Genomic DNA, 23,408 nt, shown 5'->3' with positions numbered 1-23,408 from the left:
ACACTGGAGGGTATCAAATAGATTTCATTATGATTAGGCAGAGATTCAGAAACCAGGTGTTGGATTGCAAAACTTTCCCAGGAGCAGACGTGGACTCTGACCACAACTTGTTGGTCATGAAATGCCATCTGAAGCTGAAGAAAAAGAAGAAGAAAGAATACAAAAAGATGGGATCTAGACAAGTTGAAAGAAAAGAGTGTGACGGATTGTTTCAAGGAACATGTTGCAAAAGGACTAAATGAAAAGGCTGAAGGAAACACTATAGAGGAAGAGTGGAGAGTCATGAAAAATGAAGTCAGTAGGGCTGCTGAAGAAATGTTAGGAAGGAAGAAAAGATCAACTAAGAATCAGTGGATAACTCAGGAGATACTAGACATGATTGATGAACGGTGAAAATACAAGAATGCTAGAAATGAAGAGGGCAGAAAAGAATACAGGCGATTAAAGAATCAAGTGGAAAGTGCAAGGTAGCTAAGGAAGAATGGCTGAAGGAGAAGTGCAAGGATGTTGAAGGTTGTATGTCCTGGGAAAGGTAGATGCTGCATACAGGTAAATCAAGGAAACCTTTGGAGAAAGCAAATCTAGATGTATGAATATTAAGAGCTCAGATGGCAAGCCACTTCAAGGGAAAGAAGACAAAGCAGAAAGATGGCAGGAACATATCTAACAGTTGTATCACAGTAAAGATGTAGATAATTTGGTTCTGGAACATGAAGACGCTGTTGATGCTGATGAAATGAGAGACCCAATTTTGAGGTCAGAGTTTGACAGAGCTGTGAGTGACCTCAATAGGAACAAGGCACCTGGAATTGATCACATTCCCTCTGAATTACTGACTGCCTTAGGAGAAACCAGCATGGCAAGGTTATTTCATTTAGTGTGCAAGTTGTATGAGACAGGAGAAGTCCCATCTGATTTTCGGCAGAATGTTGTTATACCTATTCCCAAGAAAGCCGGTGCTGACAGGTGTAAAAACTACCGCACCATTAGTTTAGTATCTCATGCCTGCAAAATTTTAACACGTATTATTTACAGACGAATGGAAAAACAAGTCGAAGCTGAGTTGGGAGAAGATCAATTTGGCTTCAGAAGAAATGTAGGAACACGTGAAGCAATCCTGACTTTACGTCTGATCTTAGAGGATCGAATCAAGAAGGACAAGCCCACGTACATGGCATTCGTAGATCTAGAAAAGGCATTCAATAATGTTGATTGGACCAAGCTATTTATGATTCTAAAGATGATAGGGATCACATATCGAGAACGAAGAATTATCTACAATCTGTATAAAAATCAGTCTGCAGTGATAAGAATCGAGGGCTTTGAAAAAGAAGCAGCAATCCAGAAAGGAGTGAGACAAGGCTGTAGTTTGTCCCCTCTCCTTTTCATTGTTTACATAGAACAGGCAATAAAGTAAATCAGAGAGAAATTTGGAAAGGTAATCATAGTCCAAGGAGAGGAAATCAAAACCTTGAGATTTGTCTATGATATTGTTATTTTCTCTGAGACTGCAGATGATCTCGAGAAGTTGCTGAATGGTATGGATGAAGTCTTGGGTAAGGAGTACAAGATGAAAATAAATAAGTCCAAAACAAAAGTAATGGAGTGCAGTCGAACGAAGGCAGGTGATGTAGGAAATATTAGATTAGGAAATGAAGTCTTAAAGGAAGTAGATGAATATCGTTACTTGGGTAGTAAAATAACTGACGATGGCAGAAGTAAGGACATAAAATGCAGACTACCACAAGCAAGGAAGAGCTTTCTTAAGAAAAGAAATTTACTCACTTCAGACATTGATATCAGATTTAGAAAGATGCTTTTGAAGACCTTCGCGTGGAGCGTGGCATTGTATGGAAGTGAAACATGGACGATAACTAGCTCAGAAAGAAAGAGAATAGAAGCTTATGAAATGTGGTGTTACAGAAAAATGCTGAAGGTGAGATGGATAGATCGAATCACAAATGAAGAGATACTGAATCAAATTGGTGAGAGGAGATCGATTTGGCTAAATTTGACGAGAAGAAGAGATAGAATTAGGGTTTTTTTTTTGCTAGGGGCTTAACGTCGCGCCGACACAGATAGGTCTTATGGCGACGATGGGATAGGAAAGGCCTAGGAGTTGGTTGGAAGGAAGCGGCCGTGGCCTTAACTAAGGTACAGCCCCAGCATTTGCCTGGTGTGAAAATGGGAAACCACGGAAAACCATTTTCAGGGCTGCCGATAGTGGGATTCGAACCTACTATCTCCCAGATGCAAGCTCACAGCCGCGCACCTCTACGCGCAGGGCCAACTCGCCCGGTCAGTTGGTTTTTGAAGGAAGTGTACGTGTTAAGAATGGTAGGGGTAGACCAAGGTATGAATATGACAAGCAGATTAGAGCAGACATAGGATGCAACAGTTATGTAGAAATGAAAAGGTTAGCACAGGATAGGGTGACAAGGAGCGCTGCAACAAACCAGTCTATGGACTGATGACTCAAACAACAACATCTTCTTCTTTTCTAGCCTATTACAATCCACTGCTGGATATAAGCCTCTTCCATATGCTTCCATCGTCTTCGGTCTTGAGCCACTTCCAACCAGCGCGTTCCAGCCAACAGCTTTATGTCATCGAACCATCTCTTCTCTCTTGCCTCTCTTGAGTTCCCATGGTCTCCAGTGAACAATCCTAGAGGTCCACCTGTTGTAGTCTTGTTGAGCTACGTGTCCTACCCATTGCCATTTTAGTCTTCCTACTCTCTTTAGGATGTCTGTTACATTCGTTCTTCTCCTGATGTCCTGTGAACAGATCTTATCCCTAAGGCTGATCCCTAGCATCTGTCGCTCCATAGCTCGTGTTTGCTGAAGCTTGCGAGCACTTTCCTTTGTCAGAGTCATCGTTTCCAGACCGTAAATAGTAACTGGCAGCATGCACATATTATAAACCTTGGTCTTCAGGTTAATTGGAACATCCTTGTTGGTCAGGATGAATCTTAGTTTTCGGAATGCTATCCAACTCATACCTATCCTGCAAGGAATTTCTGCACGTTGGTTGTCTTTTCCAAGTTTTATCTTGTGTCCAAGATAGATGTACTCATCGACAGCTTCTATATATTGGTTTCCCATTTTAAGTGGCTGACTGTCTGGGCTCAGTATTTTCGTTTTATTAATGTTCAAAAATGTCAGAAACGCATGAGATGTAAGGCTTTTCAGGCGTTTGCTCTATTAACCAGGGTTTCGTCTTAGGTCTGACACATCAGAGTGGGATGTGTTAGACCCTACCCACTGACGCTGGAGTGTACGCAGGTGAATTTATCAGAAGCCCTTATAAGAGGCACAGTCTAATAACTGCATACGGGAGATAAATCTCCACAATGGAATTATTGCCCGCCTAGCAATTCCCAATGGAAAATTCTAAATTCCCTCCATGGGAATTTAGAATTTTCCATTATTAATGTTCATTTCCAAACCAATCTTAGCAGAGGCAGTTTTTAATTCTGGGATCATGCTTTCCAGCTTATCTCGATTTTCACTTATGAGCACAATGTCATCGGCAAAACGCAGGTGGTTCAAATATAACCCATTGATTTTTATTCCTTTATTATCCCAATGAAGGGTTTTGAGGACATCTTCCAAGGCAAGGGTAAACAGCTTTGGAGAGATTGTGTCACCTTGTTGAACTCCTTTGCCAACTGGGATTTTATTGGTAATGATGTCTTCGTCCACTCTGACTACCATTGTCTCTTGATCATAAATGTTTTCCAGTAGCTTTATATACCTTGAGTTTATCATGGCATTTTGAAGTGCCCTCATGATTGCCCAAATCTCCAGAGTCAAAAGCTTTTTTTTAATCAATGAACGCCAGATGAATCTTGATGTTGTACTCAGTGGTTTTTTCAAGAAGACGACGAATAGTCTGGATGTATTCAACAGTTGAGAAACCTTTACGAAATCCCGTTTGCTCGGCAGGTTAATAAAAATCCAGTTTTCTTGTGAGGCGGTTGGTTACAATTTTAGTCAGGAGCTTGTAAAGGTGTGATAACAAACTTGCAGGACGATAGTTCTCTAAATTTTCCTTATCACCTTTCTTGAAGAGAAGTATCACGTCAGCATTTTTCCAATTTTCTGATATTCTTCCAGAGTTAATACACTTGTTGAGGAGTATTCTTACAGCTTCTAGCAGATCTCTTCTACCTAATTTCAGCATTTCATTTGTTAATTTATCATCCCCAGGGGATTTTTTTATTCTTTAGTTGTTTTAAGTGCATTTTCAATCTCAGCAGTGGTTACTTCCAGTGTTACTTCATGTGTATAATTCTGGGCTAGTTGTTCATCACTGGGTGGTTTATTAATGGTTGATGTATACAGCTTGTAGTGGAAATCTCTAATAACTTCAGTAATGTTTTGCCTATCTGTGACTATTTCTCCATTTTGGTTCTTAAGTTTTGTAATTTTTGGTCTTCCTCTAGACATGTTCCTTAAAACCTTGTTCTTATTTTCTTCAATGGTCCGCATAATCATGTAATTAAATTTCCTTAGATCTTTTCTTATTTCCTTGCGAATGGTCTTGTTAAGATTTTTGTATTCTTCCTGTCCTTAATGAGCTGTATGGTACTAAGTGAAAGTCTCTTATTAGTTTTCTTCAATGGGATCTTCTTTGCTGCATTTTGAATACTGACTGTAATTTTCTCATTAAGTTTGTTCACGTCCAAGTATTTCAAATCTTCTATTGGGTTAAGTTTTTTGGTAAGAGCTTGTTGAAATGGTGACTGATGTTTTTCTAAGTCCTCTACTCTTGGAAAAGTGTACCCCCTTGTCATTTTGGACCGTTCAAGTTTGAGGTCAAATGTGAAGGTTGCTCGAACTAGCCTATGGTCGCTTCCTGTATCAAATCTGTTGAGAACAGTAACATCTGTACAATATTTCTTCTTGTTGGTCAGGATAAAATCTGTCTCATTCTTGGTTTGTCCATCGGGGCTCTTCCATGACCAGTTTTGTAGGATGGGTTTTTAAAAGAAAGAGATTTTCGGCTGTGAGATATTCTAGCAATCTTTCACCTCTTTCGTTTCGATTGTCTAGTCCATATGTTCCAATGTTCTCTGGGTTTCCGATTTCCTTTTGACCCATTTTTGCATTGAAGTCTCCAATGATGATACAGAGTTATGTCTTTTCTGAATTTTTCGCTTTGATGATATCTTCATACAGCTGTTTCACTTCCTCTTCGTCAGAAGTACTGGTTGGAACATAGACATGTATGACTTGTATGGAGAATTTACTATTCAATTTGAGAACTATATATATCACTCTGAGAGAGACAAATCATGTGTATGAATTTTGATATTTTTATTGACAAGAATAGCAACCCCATGTGTAGAAGTATCCCCGTTATTACATAAGATGACATGACCTGATGGAAGTGTCTCAGAGCTTTTTCTCCTTGAAGGAGAGTCTCACAAATATTCCATTTTATGTCATGCAGTTCTTGTTCTAGTCTTTCCAGGTCTTCAGCTAGTCTCATAGTTCTTATTGTATGTGGATATTCTTACTTTTTTAGTCGTTCTTTTCGAATTTTTGCCTCCCCCAGAATCCTTGAGGCAGACTGACGTATTGTCAGTGTGAGATTCTGAGTCTTTCACTCTACTCACCTGGGGTAGTTTCGTTTGAAAATTCAAAGTCATAGGAGTTTATGGAAGTTGTTCAGCAATAAAACACCATGCTTGCCAGACGTGTTGGTGAGTGTGATTCAGCCGCCCCTAACATGGGGAACAGACACTGTCGGGGTACCGCCACTAACATGTGGAACCGTCGTGCCCTTTGTGTGCTGTACTCTTATTAATCCCCAAGTACAGAGCTGCCTCTTCCAACATCTCCGCCGTACCGAGCGTCACCCTCTCCGCCATTGATGTCGTTGAGGTCTTCACTCGTAACCCCGAGCTGGGTATACTAGAGTACATGCCTTGAAATAGAAGGTCCAACTGAAATTGGAAAAGAACAAGAGAGTTGCGCAGAGGACTGATGGTCGTAATAACTCTACAGAAACAGTAACACTCTGAACCCGGTATCCAAAGAAACATAAGCTATAGGTGGACATTAAAAAGTTTGTTTCAAGTGCAAGGGAGTGATGACAAGAGTAACATTTATTGCGACCTGTGTTAGAACAGTCATCAAAAAAGGAAGGAGAAATTTATTTGTGTTCTGAAATTTATTGTAGTATACTTTTTATTTAATTCGGAAACATTAAGAGAGGACGGAGAAATTTATTTGTGTTCTAAAATTTATTGTAATATATATTTTTTTAAATTTAATTCAGATACATCAAGAGAGGCATTGTTATCAAGAAGATTCGATCTAGGAAGAATGTAAAATTTTATTTGGACTTGTGTTTGATGTTTGAACAATTGTGTAATCAGTTTGGATGAGGACTAAAGGAAGAACAATTATTTTAAAATTTTGTATTGTATAAATTTATTAAGGAAAATTGTTATTTCGAGATTATAAAACGTTTTTAGGCAACCTGTACTGGCACATGGAATTCATGATCAAATTGTTGCATCAGCAACCTTCTGGAATTTAATGGACTGAATTTGAAGTGCTTCCTCATCGGAGGAAATATGAACAATTGCAATATTAGTACGTAGACTTTCAGGACAGCCCTTGAAGGGCCTTGGCCTACCAAGCGACCGCTGCACAGCCCGAAGGCCCACAGATGAGGTATCGTGTGGTCAGCACGACGAATCCTCTCAGCCGTTATTCTTGGCTTTCGAGACCGGGATTTGGGGATATTAGGTCGTGTAATATTAAATACCAGCTGACACGTTTCGATCCTGCGAGCATGATCATCTTCAGAGCAGTAACGAAGCATAATGGCAACTGTCACTCCATTGTAACTAGACTCAAGGTAGAGAGACGCTGTTAGAAATATAGTTCATTCTAGGGCCTCCAGAGTCACGGAGAAAGATGTTGACAAGTTAACTATGGAGGGTGGCCATGATCTACTCAGTATATAGCCATCACCTTTGTTGAATATTCGGGCATTTAGCAATTTCTATCACCTCACGAATGATTCTAGTGAACCCGAGTGATAGGGGTCGTAATTTAATCATGATTTGATATCTGAAGTAGAATATGGTACGCGTATTGAAATGAAGAAAATTGGTTGACAATATTCAGACCTAGGTAATGTGGAAACACGAGCTGAGTACGCGACAGAGTGGAGCCGTGAGGATTAAGCTTGTCACAATGGCTAGAGTGCAGTCTTGGTAGGAGGCCTATTAATTTACCGACTAGAAGATACGGATGTCGACAAATATGTTTCGTACAAGGAGAGAAAGGCGAGCCAGGAAACAATGGAAAAGTTGCAACATTAGCTCTGCGAAGGTATATTTGTGTCAAGCAGTAACTTTCCGTGATGTCACGTATTCTCGAAATTGGAGAATGGGAATGACCAGAGCCTCAGGGCATGTGTTGTCAAGTTGTTACAAAGGAAAATTCAAATGAACCGCTTGCTCTAGTCCAAACACAAAATTCATTTGGCCAGCCAGGAGTACCACCTTGAAAGATATGAAATAAAGTGTCTATTTTCGAAAGTAATCATTAATCAATTATTGCAAGTATATGAATCAAATTAAGGAGATTTTTAGATGTCAGGTGTAGAAGAATAATAAATAATAAGCTTCAAATTAAATTGAAGACTGAATTTCCTGGAAACAGGGCGTCTCAAATGCTATTGGCCGAAAGATGACCACGCCGTGAGAGACGCTACGAAACCCGCGAATTATTGTGGAGTGATATCTGTTAATAACTCCGAAATCTGCGATCGTTAGGAGATCATATTAAATCAGGTGTATGTTCCAGATGAGGGGATTAATTTGGTATCAATTATAACTTCCAGTTCAGACTGCGAGTGCTGATTTGAGAAATCCACCCCACTCTCCAAGGCATGACGTCAGCTAATCCACCAGTAAGGTCCTCCATCAATAAATGCGAGTGGAAGGAACATTCACTACCTCATTTTACAGACGACCGCAGGTACTTACAACCGCACTTACGTACGGTATTCATTGCTCGGGCGATGTTGTTGTGTTCCAGTCACCCGCGGGCCGAGTGAAGTTAGATCACACCAGATCATGCTACGGTCTGAGCCTACGAGGTGTATATTGTGAATTCAAGTAAAGATGTAAGAGTATCAGGGAGTGATAAAATATCTTCTTTTAAACGTAACAGTGAAAACAGGTGTACTAAACTGTGTGGCGGACAGTAAATGAAAATCTTACTGAATAATTGAGCCTGTATTGTAGGTAGCTGAAATAAAACCGCCGTAATAATGAACACTTGATATTAATTCAGACGTGCCGTGGCGGAGACCGTGAAACGCGCCAGGCAATTTAATCGACACTCGTTTGTTTTGTGTCCAGTCCTTTGTGCGGGAAAAGGGACGAAGATAAAAATAGTGCACATAGATAAAATTGGGTCTATGGTCCCGTAGTGGTATGATATGATAAAATTTCATTTCAGTGTGTCAGTGTTAGTATGTTATAATTATTAAGTAAGTGTTTAAATGGCTGATCGCCGTGGAATAAAATATGAAGGTAAAATGAAACCAGCCATTATGGGAGCAAGCCATAAAGGTGCCAAATGGGCCTCTCGTCCGTGATGCCTGCCAAGAATTTCAATTACATATGAGTACCGCTATGTAAATTTATTTGGGGATGTTACCATGACTGGGAAGGGAAACAGTTTTAAATTATGACTTGGTTACTTCATGTAACAAAATGGATCGCTTCCCGAGTCCATTCTAAATTTTGTATGCACGGACGGAATTAATTTGTAGTATTGTAAATGTTGGATCATGTAATGTGTTTAATTTGTTGTACATATAATTTCGTAGGTGTAGGGTAGAGATTTAAGTCGTGCATGGATTGTAATATTAATTTGGTAGAGTTTTTTTTCTCGACATTTGATTTTGTGTTTAATGTTCAAACTGACCCAGAGTTTGCTTTTTATGTCAGTCAATTGACGACAATTTGTATAATAATGTTATGGAAAATCCAGCCACGTGCGATGCCAGCGTTTTCCCTTGTGTTAAAACTTTTTTTATTAACATTGACAAAATTTTGTAGAGAATGTCACGAACTAATAATAATAATAATAACAACAATAATAATAATAATAATAATAGTAATAATAATAATAATTCATGAGATCTCGTCTTTCAATATGAACAGTGAGTAACATTAAAATTTGAATGGATAAAATGTTAAGATAATCAGGAATCGTTGATGACAGAATATTTTTTTTTTTTTTTTCGGAATTAAAATACAGTGGAACCTTGGATTGCGAGCATAATTCGTTCCGGCAACATGCTCGTAATTCAAATCGCTCGTGTATCAAAGCAAATTTTCTCATAAGAAACAATTGAAACTCGGATAATTCATCCACAACACAAAAACATTTATTCGCATAGCATTTCTAAAACAAAATATAACGTAAAACAATTAAACTGCACTTTACCTTACATTAGAATCATTGTTGGTGTGAGGGAGATGAGAGATGACATGAGAAGAGTTACTGTGTAGCACGAATTTCACTAACGGAATCACTGCTATCGGTTGGCTCATTGGAAGTGTTTTCTTTTCGTGCAACTTTAACGAGGAACCTGTCCAATGACTGTTGCTTTTGCCTCTTTTTGAGGATTTCACAAAAAATGTGACATTGCATTGTCATTGAACAGATTCATCCACTGTAATCATCTCCTTCTTCCGACCAAATTTCTTTTTAGCCTTCTTTTCGTTCACAGGGCCCATCGTTGCAGAACAGTTATATCACAGATAACAGAAACAAAACATGTACACTCGTACGGTGTTGACTATGCGAGCGAGACACGCCAACTGAAGTCCAGCGCGGGAAATGATTACACACACATTCCCAGGAAAGAGAGTGGCAGGGGGAGGGGAAAAGAAAGGCACAGGGGAGGTGGAAACGTACGTACACGTGACGCTCGTATTGCGAAACCTCACTCGCTTATCAAGTCACAATTTATTTAAAATATTTGCTCATCTTGCAAAACACTCGTAGACCCAGTTACTCGCAATCTGAGGTTCCACTGTATGTGATAATTAAAATTTATGAATTAATAATTATGAGTAATAATACTGGTGCTAATAAACCTTAAATGCTAATTAAAGTGTAGTTTAAATTACGGTCCAACAGTTTATAAATAAATGTCAGATATTTAATTTGCAAGTATTAGCCGGACCACATAGGACTAATAATTACGTGATCATGATTATCGAATTCGGCAAATATAATTTCAGGCTGATGCGATTATTTGTGGAAAGTGACCTCAGTAGTAAACCAGATATGAAGAGACGTTGCAAAGATCGTGCAGTCAGAATATAAATATGTCGTACGATGTCGTCGATGAGAAATAAGTCAGTTGAAAACTCTGTGATTAATAATTGAATAAAACGATGTTGAGATATGAAGAGAGATAAAGTCTGTATGGGGACACTTACCATATAATGAAGCTGTGTTGAAAGATAATGTGATACGAAGAAATGTATGAAATTAATGATATACACAGAGAAAATGAGTGTACAAATACGGGCATGTAACAGAGTAAAATTTAATTACGTAGAGGGCAGGATTCGAACCCATAATCGTACGTACGAAATAAACAGACTGCGCCGGTAGTCGTCTGCAAGACTACGGACCCAAAGATGAAAAGAGGTTAAGATTCCACAGAAATTGTCATATGGTGTGATGGTTAAGAATGACAAGTGCTGATAATCATGACAATAATAATAATAATAAGTATTGCAGATCGAAAGTTGGACCGTGTTAAATGAAGAGACGATGATAAATGTGTTAAAGAGGAATATAACTAATGATGTGAAACCGATAATAATAATGTTAGGACGGTGATAAATTGTAGTGATCAAAATAATAATAATAATAATGAATTTTTTGTGGATCATTGTATGCCTGTAAACACGACCGATATATTGAGACGTCTACGGACGTGACCAACGCATAATAATAATAATAATAATAATAATTTTGACCGGAACAAGTTAAAAGTTACGCGGACGTCATTCATATGATTACGCTAAATGGACGCAAATGATAATTTCGTGGATGAATAATAATAATAACAATAATAAATTAAATTATTGACAGCAATATCCCTCACCCTAAGAATTTGAACGGAGATGATAATCATATGGTGTCTCGTAACGACCGTAAGACCTGGTTTGTTTATTTTGCTTGAGGGGTGCGAGGAGGTCATCGCCCGGTATTTCCCACTACACCTCGTGTTATTTTATCGTGACATTGACCTATTGAGACCAGGTGGTCGAGCTCGGCGGTAATCAGATCAAAATATTTGTAGAGGCAAATTCCAGTTAGCATGGCATCAGCTGGGTAAATGATAGAATCCGTCCGTGAAATACACTTTTCTTTGGTCATCGTAACATTACTCACCCGATTGCCGACATCGGGAATTGTAGATATTGTCTGAGGTACTCAATCTAATTTCAATCAGGAAGCCGATGATAAATTGAATTATCCTCGGGCTCTCGAAATAAAGAAGGCTCGTCCTTGTGGACCATCAGATCATACGGACACTGGTTCGATCCCAACGTGATCAATTAGTGAATCATACCCCGAATTTGTGTTTCTTTTCCAGGCTGGACATTATAAGTGTATTGTCACCACTTGCGGTGAAGCAAGTGACCTTATTATTTAATGTGTTGTGAAATCATTGTTTTTCTAAAGTGTATCTAAATTCAGCGCACCGGATGGCGCAATAAACTGCTCCTTCTGGCATTTATTTTTAAAATCTAGGGGGCTAGAGTCCCGAGGCAGGATGGACGCAGAGTGTGTCCGCCCACTAAGGCGATCAGTATGCAAAAGATGCGGACAGTTGCCTCGCTCTCACGAGGAGCCCTAGATCTTTTAATTGTAGTTAGATATTATGTCCTTGATAAAATTTAAATGTCACTTCCCAGTCCTATCATGGAGTCCTTAAATTGATGTTTATGATTGAACGTCCCCCACTTTATATTTCCTGCATGCCCCGTTCATCCCTGTGTTCTCTGAGGCCTCTACATTTATGATTCTGATGACTTAAAATATGAACCAACACCCCTGAGATTAATGCTAGTCTGGGACTCAGAGGGTGGATCGGTGCACTAGGAATAAAATGTTTCTCTTTACAAATGACAGAAGTTAAATCAAAAATTATTTGATGGTCATTATGTATGGCATGAATAATTGTCATTGGTTGGAATAAGCGTGTTTCTTATTGGTGAATGCGAGTGTCAGACGAGAAATTTCCGCATGCTAACTGGTCTTCGTGATCGCTCTATTTCCAATCTGGGGCTCCTCGTTAGAGCGAGGCAACTGTCCGCATCTTTTGAATACTGATCGCCTTAGTGGGCGGACACACTCTGCGTCCATCCTGCCTCGGGACTCTAGCCCCCTAGGTAAGTGCTATCATCTTACGGTTAATTTAATTGAAATTCTTTCTTCTGTTTCGGCCTTTGTTTGATTTAAGTAACTTCCACGGTAATGTAACTTTTAATTTTCCATGTCGGAGTTTCTCCCTCGACTTCCACATTTACCAATTTTTCAGTATTTGTAACTAAATATAAATTTACTAACGATGTTACCAATCATGTGTCAATTTCGATGTAAAGTTTTAATCTCCTACCATTCGAGGAGCTTGATTATATCATTGTTGATTTTGTATTCTCTTCCTTTAGTTAATAGATTATTTCAAGGGTGTTTGCCATGAGTTTCTCTTCCCTACAACGCCATACTTTCCAATGGCCTCGTTAGGGTTCCTTCCTCGTTTCCACATCCATCTGTAGTTGTCGTTTGGTAGACCTGTAAGTTTAAGTCTTCCCATTTCAAACATGGCATTAATTTTTATTTGGTTTTAATTTCACCATTTCATTATTTCTTTATTATTATTATTATGTGCAGACGCAACAGCTGCTACATTGGTAGCAGAGCGTAGTTGTGTAAGAAAGGGAAGCCTGCGGCGATTATCCTTGACTAAATTTTAAAATTTTATTACAGTTCATGCTGTTTGTTACGTTGCTGTACCTATGAGAAAAGTATTATTTAATTGATGACATGTTTCTGTTGTACGTTGTAATTTCTACGTGTGCATTTCTAATTTCCGTTTATTTGTGGTATTTTATCATGATTTATTTTTAGAAACTTAAGCTATGAGAAAATATTGAAAGGGTTGTGTAAACACTGAGTACAGATGACTGTTATAAAACTACTTACTCAATTAAGCACACTGGTCGATAGTCCGATACTTAGCTGATGAGTTATTGTTCTTGATGTTCTGATATTAAGTTACAAATAGGCTTAATCATGTAGAAATTCTCTCAAAATACAAAGGCTGAATTGCCAGGTTGGTCTAGCGGCTCTGTATGTTTTGGAGAAGTTACAAAGTAAGAGAAGTCTAAATAGAAGAAGAAAAAAAAAAGATTAGAAAAGAATGAAAAGAAAGAAGTTTGCAAATATTAACATTCATGACTTTCGCGAAGGTGTGATGAAGGGGAATCTGCGAGGGATAACAAATGAAATGCCAACAAAGAATTCGAATGCAGAGTCTGCTTGCAGGGGAAGGTGAGCCAACCACCGTTCCGTGAAGCATCTGAGAGAAAGTCAGCCATGGGCAACCTAGTGTATTAGTGTTTGAGGCCCAATGCACGTTCCCTCACATGGCAAAAATAGATATTTTTGCACATTCATTCATAACTACTCCAGATGGTGTGAGATAAAGCTCATTAAACAGAAAAATCAGGTAGTTAGAGAATTTTAAATTTTCAGATCTAATATGTTCACAAAACGGGGGAAGAATTCTGAATTCAGATAATGGATTTGAATTCATGAACAGATATTTTGACGAATTACTTGAGAAATGTGATATCCCAACAACCGACAATCCCAAACAGAATTGCGTCGCTGAGAGAGACAATAGAATGCTAATGGAGATGGCAAAGTGTCTGCTAATACAATCAGGGTTGCCATCAATGTTTTGGGGGTAAGCAATTAACACTGCAAACTTCATAAGAAACAGGTATCCCAAGAAAAACTTCGAGCAGAGACACCGTATTAGCTTTGGCATAAGCTGCTCGATGTGACCGACTTTAAACCGTTTGGGTGTGAAGTGTGTGTCATGGACAGGTCACCAAGGAGAAGTAAGCTCAAGTCTCGCTCCATGAAAGGAATCTTCATGGAACACAGCGCAGAAACAAAGGCGTATCGGGTCTGGATTCTGAGCAAGGGTAAGATTGTAATGTCAAGAGATGTCAAGTTTTTGGAATAGTCATCTGTGCAGTCAAGCAACAAATGCGGAGATTTCAAGCCAGAAGAAGAGACTTCACGAGAACCGTCCAGTCCGCTGTACGACAACACTGATTTCAATGAATGGCTTCTTTGCAATCTCAATCACTCTCAAGGACAAGATATAGACGCCAACATCTTGAGACTAACAAGAAGACTTTGCAGCAGAAGATTCGGATCAGAAAGATTTTCTTGGTTTCCCTGTGGAGAAACCATCCACACGCTGACCTGGAAACCATCCACACGCTGACCTGGAAAAAGACGCAAGATTTACACTGGACGACCAGGAAGGCCCTGTTTTGATCGTGGTGACAGATTATCAATAAATCACGACAATGAAGAGAACGCAGTCTTTGCATATCTGACCAAGGTCCGTATCTCGCAGGCTTTGTCTACATGAAAGTCTACAAGCTTTGGCAAATGAAGTCAAGTTGATACAGAAAAACAAGACGTGGTACATGGTATCACAGTCCGTAGCCAAGAACGTGATAGGAAGCAAATTTGTTCTACGGCGTAAGTATGGAAAGAACACATTTTTGGAGAAGAACCTAGATCATTGATAAAGGATACTCCCAACATTTCAGGAAGGACTATCATAAAACTTTTGCCCCGTTTGCTCGATTGGATTCAATTCGTATGGCCATCGCATATGCAGCACAGAATACGATGAATACTTATCAGTATGATATCACTACAGTCAATCTCAAGGGTGTCTTGGACAAGGATGTGTTTATGGAGGCGCCTAACGAGGGAAGAAGTACTCTAATACGTCATTAGAAAGAAAAATCACAATCAAGAATTCGTCCATGAAACCGAGGCCATGTTGCAAAGGCTGAAAATGAGAGACTTCAACTGCCACATGAAGAAGGCTTTTTATGGTTTGAAGAAGGCTGGTCGAGTTTGGCACCGACACCTTGATCAAGGAGCAGAACCCACAAAGAGAGATCCATGCATATTACGTGAAGGACCAAGATGAGGCATCGTAGTATATGACAACGATATTTTGGTGATGTGTTGAAACCCTGAGAAAATTATTCAATTCAAAAGTTGTCAAAGTGAGGCTTTCAAGTTAAAGAATCTTGGTGAAGTGAAGTGTTGTCAGGGGATAGACTTCTACACAGATGACGACAAGATTACGTTGAATCAGAGGACATACATAAAAGGCCATCCTGCACAGTTTCATCATGTCAGAATGCATTCCCGTATCCACGCCTGCCATCGCTGGAACAAATCTCACCGAGGCCAATGTATGGAACAGTTCAGATGGTGACAACCCATCCTACCGTGAACTCATTGGATGTCTACTGTATCTTTCAATAGCTACATCTTCTGACATAGCCCATACTGTTAGTTGCCTCAGCCAATACGACTGGTTCGGAAAGTCTCAATGGATGGCAGAAAAAAAGGGCTTTGCGCTATTTAAAGGCCCCTTGGATTTGGGGATCAGTTACAGGTTTGGAAAGGGATCAATAGCAAACTACGTGGACACAGATTATGGAGGGTCAATCATGACAGATACTCATTTACTGGATACAGCTTTATTATGAACGACGGTCCTGTCACATGGGATTTCAGGAAACAACGCATGGTGGTTGTGTCAACCATGGAGGCGGAGTATATAATGCTCAGTTATGCCACCAAAGAAATTATCCACCTTCGACATTTTTTGGAAGAGTTGGGAGCACGTAACGTTAATATGATGACATTGGACAACGACAACTTCAGTGCTTGGAAATTGGCCACAAATCCTGTTTTTCATGCATGAACAAAGAAATTGTTAGTCTGGAGCCATGAATTTGGAACATGTACTGTAGTATCTGGAGACATGCCAGCTGATATCTTGACAAAGGTCTTGTCCAAACTGAAACACAAATGGTGTGTGCACCTTTTGGGATTATCAAGGCTGAGAGTTGAGAACCTGCAGATTGTCATGAGGGGAAGTGCGGGAACCTACCCACAGAGTGATCCAACTCTGCCAGTGATTCCATGAGTGATCCCAATTAACGTTACCAAAGGGCACAGTTCACACTGAAGTTCATTTTTAATGCTGCTTTTTTTTTTTTTTTTCCCCACCATTCACTTCTTTGCGATGTTTTATAAATTGTACCTAACCTACTTGACTGCTGAATATACGTTTATAAAAGATAAACAGGATTGCATTATTTAATGAAAATAAATTCCCACAATTTACTAGAGTTTTACATTATATTACATTATGCACACATTAATGGCATAATTCAAGGAAGTTCAATAAAATTCAACTCCTGAATCCTCAGTCTTGCCATGCAGTAGTAGATATCTGGCAACAGCATGACCGTGCGCCACTTACTCTGCATTGCAGTTTAAGGTACAGACATGACACTATAGCAGAGGGGACTACTTGCTTTCTTTTTATGGTAACAAGGCTTAAAAAGTTGTTATGAAAGTCTTCATAAAAAATTCAGTCTTAATTGCACAATCCTCAAATATCCAAGTATATGCATCAGGACATCACAAAAGAGAGGAGTTCAGTTTAGTAAAATGTATAAGGTATTCACTTACGGAAGTACATGTTGCCCAATTGCAGCTGACCATCCACCCAGCCGTGCTCAGCCGCTTGGGTGAAGTATTTTAAAGCTTTATTGTAGTCCTTCTCTACACCCTTGCCATATAAGTACATGAGACCCAAGCCACTTTGTCCCACTGGGTTGTTTAAATCAGCAGCTTTCTTGAAGTACTTATATGCAGTATCATTGTCTTGTTTTACAATATCACTACCTTCCAAGTAAATCTAAAAAGAAAAGAATTACAATTATTATTAAACGGATGAGGCACGATAACTGATCGAAAAAAGGAGTTAGGAAGAACTTTTCAGAGTAAAGAGACAAATCTTCTTTTGCATACTGTTAAGATCTATGAATCTGTACTGCAAGGAAAGATAACGAATACTATTAAACTGTATCTAGAAAAGGAACAACATGGATTTAGACTTGCAGTACTGACCTCATCTTTGCAACTAGGATGCTGCTTGAGAAAAGTTCGGAGAAAAATAAGCCTATAATAGTAGACCATCTTGATGACACAGAGAAGGCATATGATCATATCCCTCATAATTACCTTTGGGAAGTAGAATCAACATTATCTCCATTAACAGGAAGAAATTTGAAGCAGAAATAATTGAACCCACTGTTCGGTTTGAAATTTCAAGTCAGTAACCCGAGGAAGTGAACAGAGAAAAGAAAGCCGTCTATGACCCCATGATAACATATTTCTTAGACAAATACAAACTACAGAAAATCACAGTAACGGGTCTCTTCTTGGGCCTGGAGGTACAATTCCATTTTCTTTTGTTGGAGGAAAAGATACAAATTGGAAAAGAGCCTACAGGGCAAAATAACATTCAGTTCAATTTATAAACGCTGGAATTCATACATTTTGACCTGGTATCAACATTGTGATTAATTTAAAACACAGAGTTATTTCTAACTGTTTTAAATGCTACATTGAGATTCGGCTTCTGGAATATGTTTATGAACTGATATTTACATTGTTGAAAATGAATGTGACAGTTTCCTTTTTTCATTTCGGACTTCCTAATAAGGATAGTTGAAGGTTTGTTTATGATTCTGTTGACAATTTTATCAACAAAGACCTTTTCAAATCCATTCCTATAAGCCAAGTTATAAACAGGGTTCATCTCTTTTTTTTTTAAATTATTTGCCAATAATGGGGCATTATATACCCTAACTGTAAAATGGTTGCTTTCTTCTGAGCTTTGGGGGTGAAGAGAGTCCTGTTTTATTGTGCTGGCAGTTTGTGTAGGCGTTCTAAAAATGTTGTAAACAAGTTTTTCATTAACTCTGGTAATGGTTAAATCTAAAAAGTATGAAGTATGAACTTCTGTTTCCAGCATAAGTAGATGAATCTATTTTATTGAAATGCTTCAAAATAAGGTCACCGTCAGAAATTTTTTGATGAACTATTGATAATACATCAACATAATGAGCCCAGAAAAAACTTCATTTTATACTATTGAAAATGTTCTTTTCCAAATGATCAATGTAAATTTCAGCAAGTATTCCTGAGGCAGGAGCCCCTATTGTGCTTGTTGGCGTTATAGTGCTCCAAGTATCTTGTGTAAAAACTTCGACCTGCAAAACATCAAGAAGGACAACTTATCAGGTAAGTATTTGACTATCGACCAGTATGCTTAATTGAGTATGGTATTCACAAGGAATAAAAAACTACCATCATGATCCAAAATAGAATGAAACTCGTATTAACCTAGTAATCTCATTTTAACTTGATAATCTTCTCGGAAGACCTAACATTTTATTTATAAATACGCTTTTTAACTTAAGTCTGTTGAAGTGCAAATTTTTAATTGTGGCATTTGACTAAGTTCTTAATGTATAACTCAAGAAGTTTAGACATGTTATTTATGATATACCAGTTTATTAGGAATTCCATGTGTATCGTTAGTATATTTTTGTTCTTTGGTTGAAGATGTCTCCCACAGAGATGAAACCTCTCCCTTCGATGCTGTTCTAAAAGGGAATACAAATTTTTTTTAAACTATGTAAGGGTGGAGTTTACTGTCAAAATATCGTTAACACTTGTTCAGTGTCCAGTAATATGGCAAGAGCATACACTTCTTCACTGACACTAGGACTACCTGGCTGACACATTTCTGCCACATTTTCGTTGACGGGTTTACCCACCATGTCACTGTTCCCGCCTATTAGAAGACCTTCCTCTTGATGCATTAAATTGTTCATCATCATCATCATTTCCCAACTCCAGTTTCCCGGGTGTGGTGTACAAGCACTCGCCATCTCCTTCTGTCTACATACATCTTCTGATCCAGTACATCCTTCCATTTGTATCCTCTCCCCTCCACATCTGATCTTACAGTCTCTATCCAACGTTTTCTTGGTCTTCCCTGTGGTCTTCTTCCTACGAGATTAAGGTCGAAATATTTTCTGGCAGGTCTTTCCCTGTTCATTCTCATTATGTGCCCATACCACTGAAGTCTGCATTTCTTTATGACACTGATAATAGGAACCTCAATACCAGCTATTCCTATTCACTTCATTTCTGATCTTGTCCTTTCTGGTTGTTTGGTTCATGGTTCTAATGAATCTCATTTCAGTTGCTTGGATTCTACTGAAGTCTTTGTTTAGTAGGGTACATGTCTCTAAACCGTACGTGAGGATTGGTACGAAGTAAGTGAGGTACATGATTGTCTTCGCTTTCTGTGGTATTTTGCAGTCCCAGAGGAGATTTCTGACTTGACTGTAGAAGTTCGATGCTTTCTGTGTCCTGCTGAGTATTTCCTGCCTAACAGTGTTGTCTTTCGATATTGTGCTTCCGAGGTACTTGAAGTGGGAGGCTGACTCGATTTTTTCTCCTTCCAGAAATATATTTGAGCTTGTTCCTTCCCTGTTATGGTCATTTCCATTGTCTTTGTTTTGCTCATCTTCAGTCAAAAATTTTTGAATGTGTTGTTCCATTCATTAAGTTTTTTCTGAACTTCAGCTTCTGTCTCTCCCCATAAAAGCACATCAGCAAATACCAGGGCGTTTGGTTCACTGTCCATTTTCTTGATAGATTTGATGACCTTGTCCATTATTATTACGAACAGGAGTGGTGACAGAGCACTTCCTTGTTGGACACCTCTCTCTGTTTCAAACCATTTTGATCGTCCGTTGCCTATCTGGGCACAGCAGCACTTCTGGTATAGCATTAAATTGTTAAACGAGAAATAGTTATTGGTTAAAACAAATTTTAGAATAATTGGGAATTTGTCTCATGTTTGCTCAGTTTGCTGTGTTTGTAACAACTATATTTAACAAGGTGAATAGTTTTTGTGATAGGAATATTGGAATACATATTTGTAATGTCAAAAAAGTGTGAAGCGTAGTGAGGTTGGAATACAAGATTCAAAGAAACTTGACAAAAGTCTACAGCACTTTTAATGGGAATTCTTTTGAAAAAGGTATAATGTTTTAAAAAAAAATAGTGAACAAATTTAGAAACTTTATAAGTAGGGCAATTATTAAAAATAATCGGTCTTATAGGAATATCATTTTTATGGATTTTTGGCAATGCTCTTGATAAATGGATACTCTGATTCATGTCAAAATGTAGTACGCTGCCGATCTAACAGTCTATAGTCCCAGTACTGGAGTAACCAGCCTGCAGACAGCCGCGAACACTCCCCAGCCATTACTCCGTTAAGTGTGCGCACTGCTCATTCTAATCAGTGATTCAGAGTAGGGACTGAATAGCTGGAATGCTATGATGAACCAGTGTGTAACGTACCAGCAGTATCAGAAAATGTATGAACCAGAGGAATGGCATGCTAAAAGTGTAGAGTAACAAACTAAGCGATTGTTTACTTAGCCTTTATTTCTAACTAGTTAACAACTGCTATCGACCACGTTATTTACGTATTTATTACGAAAAACATGTTCCCACCTTTCATTTCCATTTTTCTTTATGGAACAGCAGTCGAAGTCGCCTTCAAATTAAAAGAAATAAATTTCATTGTAATAGATCCATATTGAACTGTGATTACATTAGAGTTAAAATAATGTATTAATCAGGTCCACCTCTTCAATACAAACTGTACAGAGTTTAAAATACATATATTTATAGGGACTAGTTTCGACCTAACAGTAGGTCATCATCAGCCTAAAGAAAATTAAATACGTAAGTATCGAAGAAATTAAACAATGTAAAGACACATAAGGTCTCAAAATTGTACATACCATGTGAGAAACTGAGATAAGATATGAGAGACATGCTGCACTATGTTAAAAAATAGCTCTATGATAGAGATACGTAAAAAGTCCAGTGCGCCGTACAACATTAAAAAAGGTGTTAGAGATAGAAATCCTTAAGTTGTTGATCAAAGAATTCAATATATGCTGGCTCCTTAAAGATGCTGTTATGCTTTCGAAGAACAACGGAGCCAAAGTCAAGTTTTCTCGAGATTTTTGTAAATGTAATAATGGGTGCTAGAAAGGCTCTTCTGTTTTTTGGGACTTGACGGAAGGTGATTGTTGCGTGTGGAGGCTTAAGAATTGAGAGATGCGCTACACTATCTTAAAAAATAGTTCATAAAAAGGTCCAGTGCACCATATAACATTAAAAAGTTGTAAAAGTAATCCTTAAAATTGCTGGTCGCGAAAATCATTATAGGCTGGCTCATAAGAGATGCTGCTTTCTATTAAAAATCAACCGAGTTGTAGTCATGCAGTCTTCTCAAGATGTACATAAATTTAGTACACATGGATGCGAAGCATGATGCTAAAAAAAAGCTCTTCTGTTTCTAGAGTCTTGAAGGATGATAAATGTTGCGCGTGGAGGCTTAATATATATAAAATTAAATAAATGTGGTTAGAAATTCGCAGTTCAATGCGGACCGTACAGTTGATATTGAATAAATGACAGCTAAGAAAGAAGGAGATAAGTTAGGGGGAAGAAAATACTTAAATGGAATATGTTATATGGGAAATTACTTCATGTTGTGTTTCTGTAATAAGCTGAGAAGAGCTAGAAATGAAGTGAGAATGGGGGGGTGGAGTAGATGAGGTTCAAAGGAAGTCTCGTGTAGGAGGTGCATGGAGAAAGAGAAGAGAAAGGAAAGTAAGCAGATGGAGAGTAGGGAGGGGTATTAAGGTGGGGCTGAGGGAATATGGAAGATTGCCTAAGTAAAATACTGTAAATAGAATGAAAAATCGGACCTTGATTATTTGATTTTGAGATTCTGAAAAGGTGAATGAGCAGGTCAAAAAGAATATTTGGTTTTTCAGAAATGTCATTAAGATTGTAATTTGGATTAAAATATTGGTCTAGATGTATAAAGCAGTTATCTGCTATGTTAAGGAGGGGTCCTATATTCATAATTGTAATCATTCATGTGTTGCCCAACTGCTGAAAATTTATTGTATTTCAGGGCATTAACATGTTCCAAGTATCTTATTTTAAAGCTCCTTCCTTTTGTCCAACATAAGTATAATTGCAGCTGTTGCATTTTACCCTATATACACCGGATTTTGAAAAGCAATAAATTTTATTAATAGAAGATGAGTTTTGTAAGATCGTTGCGTTATTATTGATGGTTCTGAACGATATTTTAACATCATGTTTTTTTTAAAACGTTAGTGACCTTATAAATATCATCACTGAACATGAAGGTAAAAAATAGTAACTTTTAGTTTTCTTTTTTCAGAGTGGTTGGAGGGCGATGTTTGTATTTATTGGTAATACTTTCAATTAAATAACTTCAGTAGAATCCAAGCAACTGAAATGAGATTCATTAGAACCATGAACCAAACAACCAGAAAGGACAAGATCAGAAACAAAGTGAATAGGAAAGTAGCTGGTATTGAGGTTCCTATTATCAGTGTCATAAAGAAACGCAGACTTGTATGGGCACGTAATGAGAATGAACAGGGAAAGACCTGCCAGAAAATATTTCGACCTTAATCTCATAGGAAGACGACCACAGGGAAGACCAAGAAAACGTTGGATAGATACTGTAAGATCAGATGTGGAGAAGAGAGGATACAAATGGGAGGATGTACTGGATCAGAAGATGTATGAAGACAGAAGGAGATGGCGAGCGCTTGTACACCACACCCGGGAAACTGGAGTTGGGAAATGATGATGATGATGATGATGGTGATGATGATGAACTATTGTATCCATTAAGTTTAGCAATCATACAGATATTGTTCAATTCTTTTTTAAGATCACTTTCAGTCATTGGGGCAGTAAAGGCTCCATGAACCATACTATTATAAGCTGCTCTTTTATGGATTTGGGGATGTGAAGAATCTTGACGAATAGTAGAAGCTGTTTGGATGGGTTTTCTGAAAATATTGTATTTTAAGGAGTTTGGTTGCCTAATGATGGTCAAGTCTAAAAAATGTATTCTTTGTTCATGCTCAGATTCGAGTGTAAATTTTATGTGAGAGTCAATATTGTTGAGGTTGACAAGAGTGGAAGCAGCGTCTGTTGTGCTCTCATCTAAGTTACCAAAGTATCATCCACATACCTAGCCCACAAAAAGAT

General features: G+C 38.3%; 1 protein-coding gene across 6 annotated transcripts in view; it reads right to left on the bottom strand.

The window, feature by feature from the left end:
• LOC136857838 (protein sel-1 homolog 1) overlaps nt 1-23,408 on the bottom strand; it is a 275,191-nt gene that overhangs the window by 117,309 nt on the left and 134,474 nt on the right. For all 6 annotated transcript variants that reach the window (XR_010858566.2, XM_067136810.2, XM_067136809.2 and 3 more), the window contains one exon: nt 16,887-17,115. Coding sequence is in view for 5 of the 6 variants with exons in the window: in XM_067136810.2 (XP_066992911.2) it covers nt 16,887-17,115 (229 nt within the window). In the remaining variant the exon portion in view is untranslated. The remainder of the gene's footprint in view (nt 1-16,886; nt 17,116-23,408) is intronic.

This window comes from Anabrus simplex, chromosome 1 (assembly GCF_040414725.1).
Source record: "Anabrus simplex isolate iqAnaSimp1 chromosome 1, ASM4041472v1, whole genome shotgun sequence".
Classification (NCBI taxonomy): Eukaryota; Metazoa; Arthropoda; class Insecta; order Orthoptera; family Tettigoniidae; genus Anabrus; species Anabrus simplex.
The sequence above is the reverse complement of the archived record's forward strand: the minus strand, read 5'-3'. Positions and strand labels throughout refer to the sequence as shown.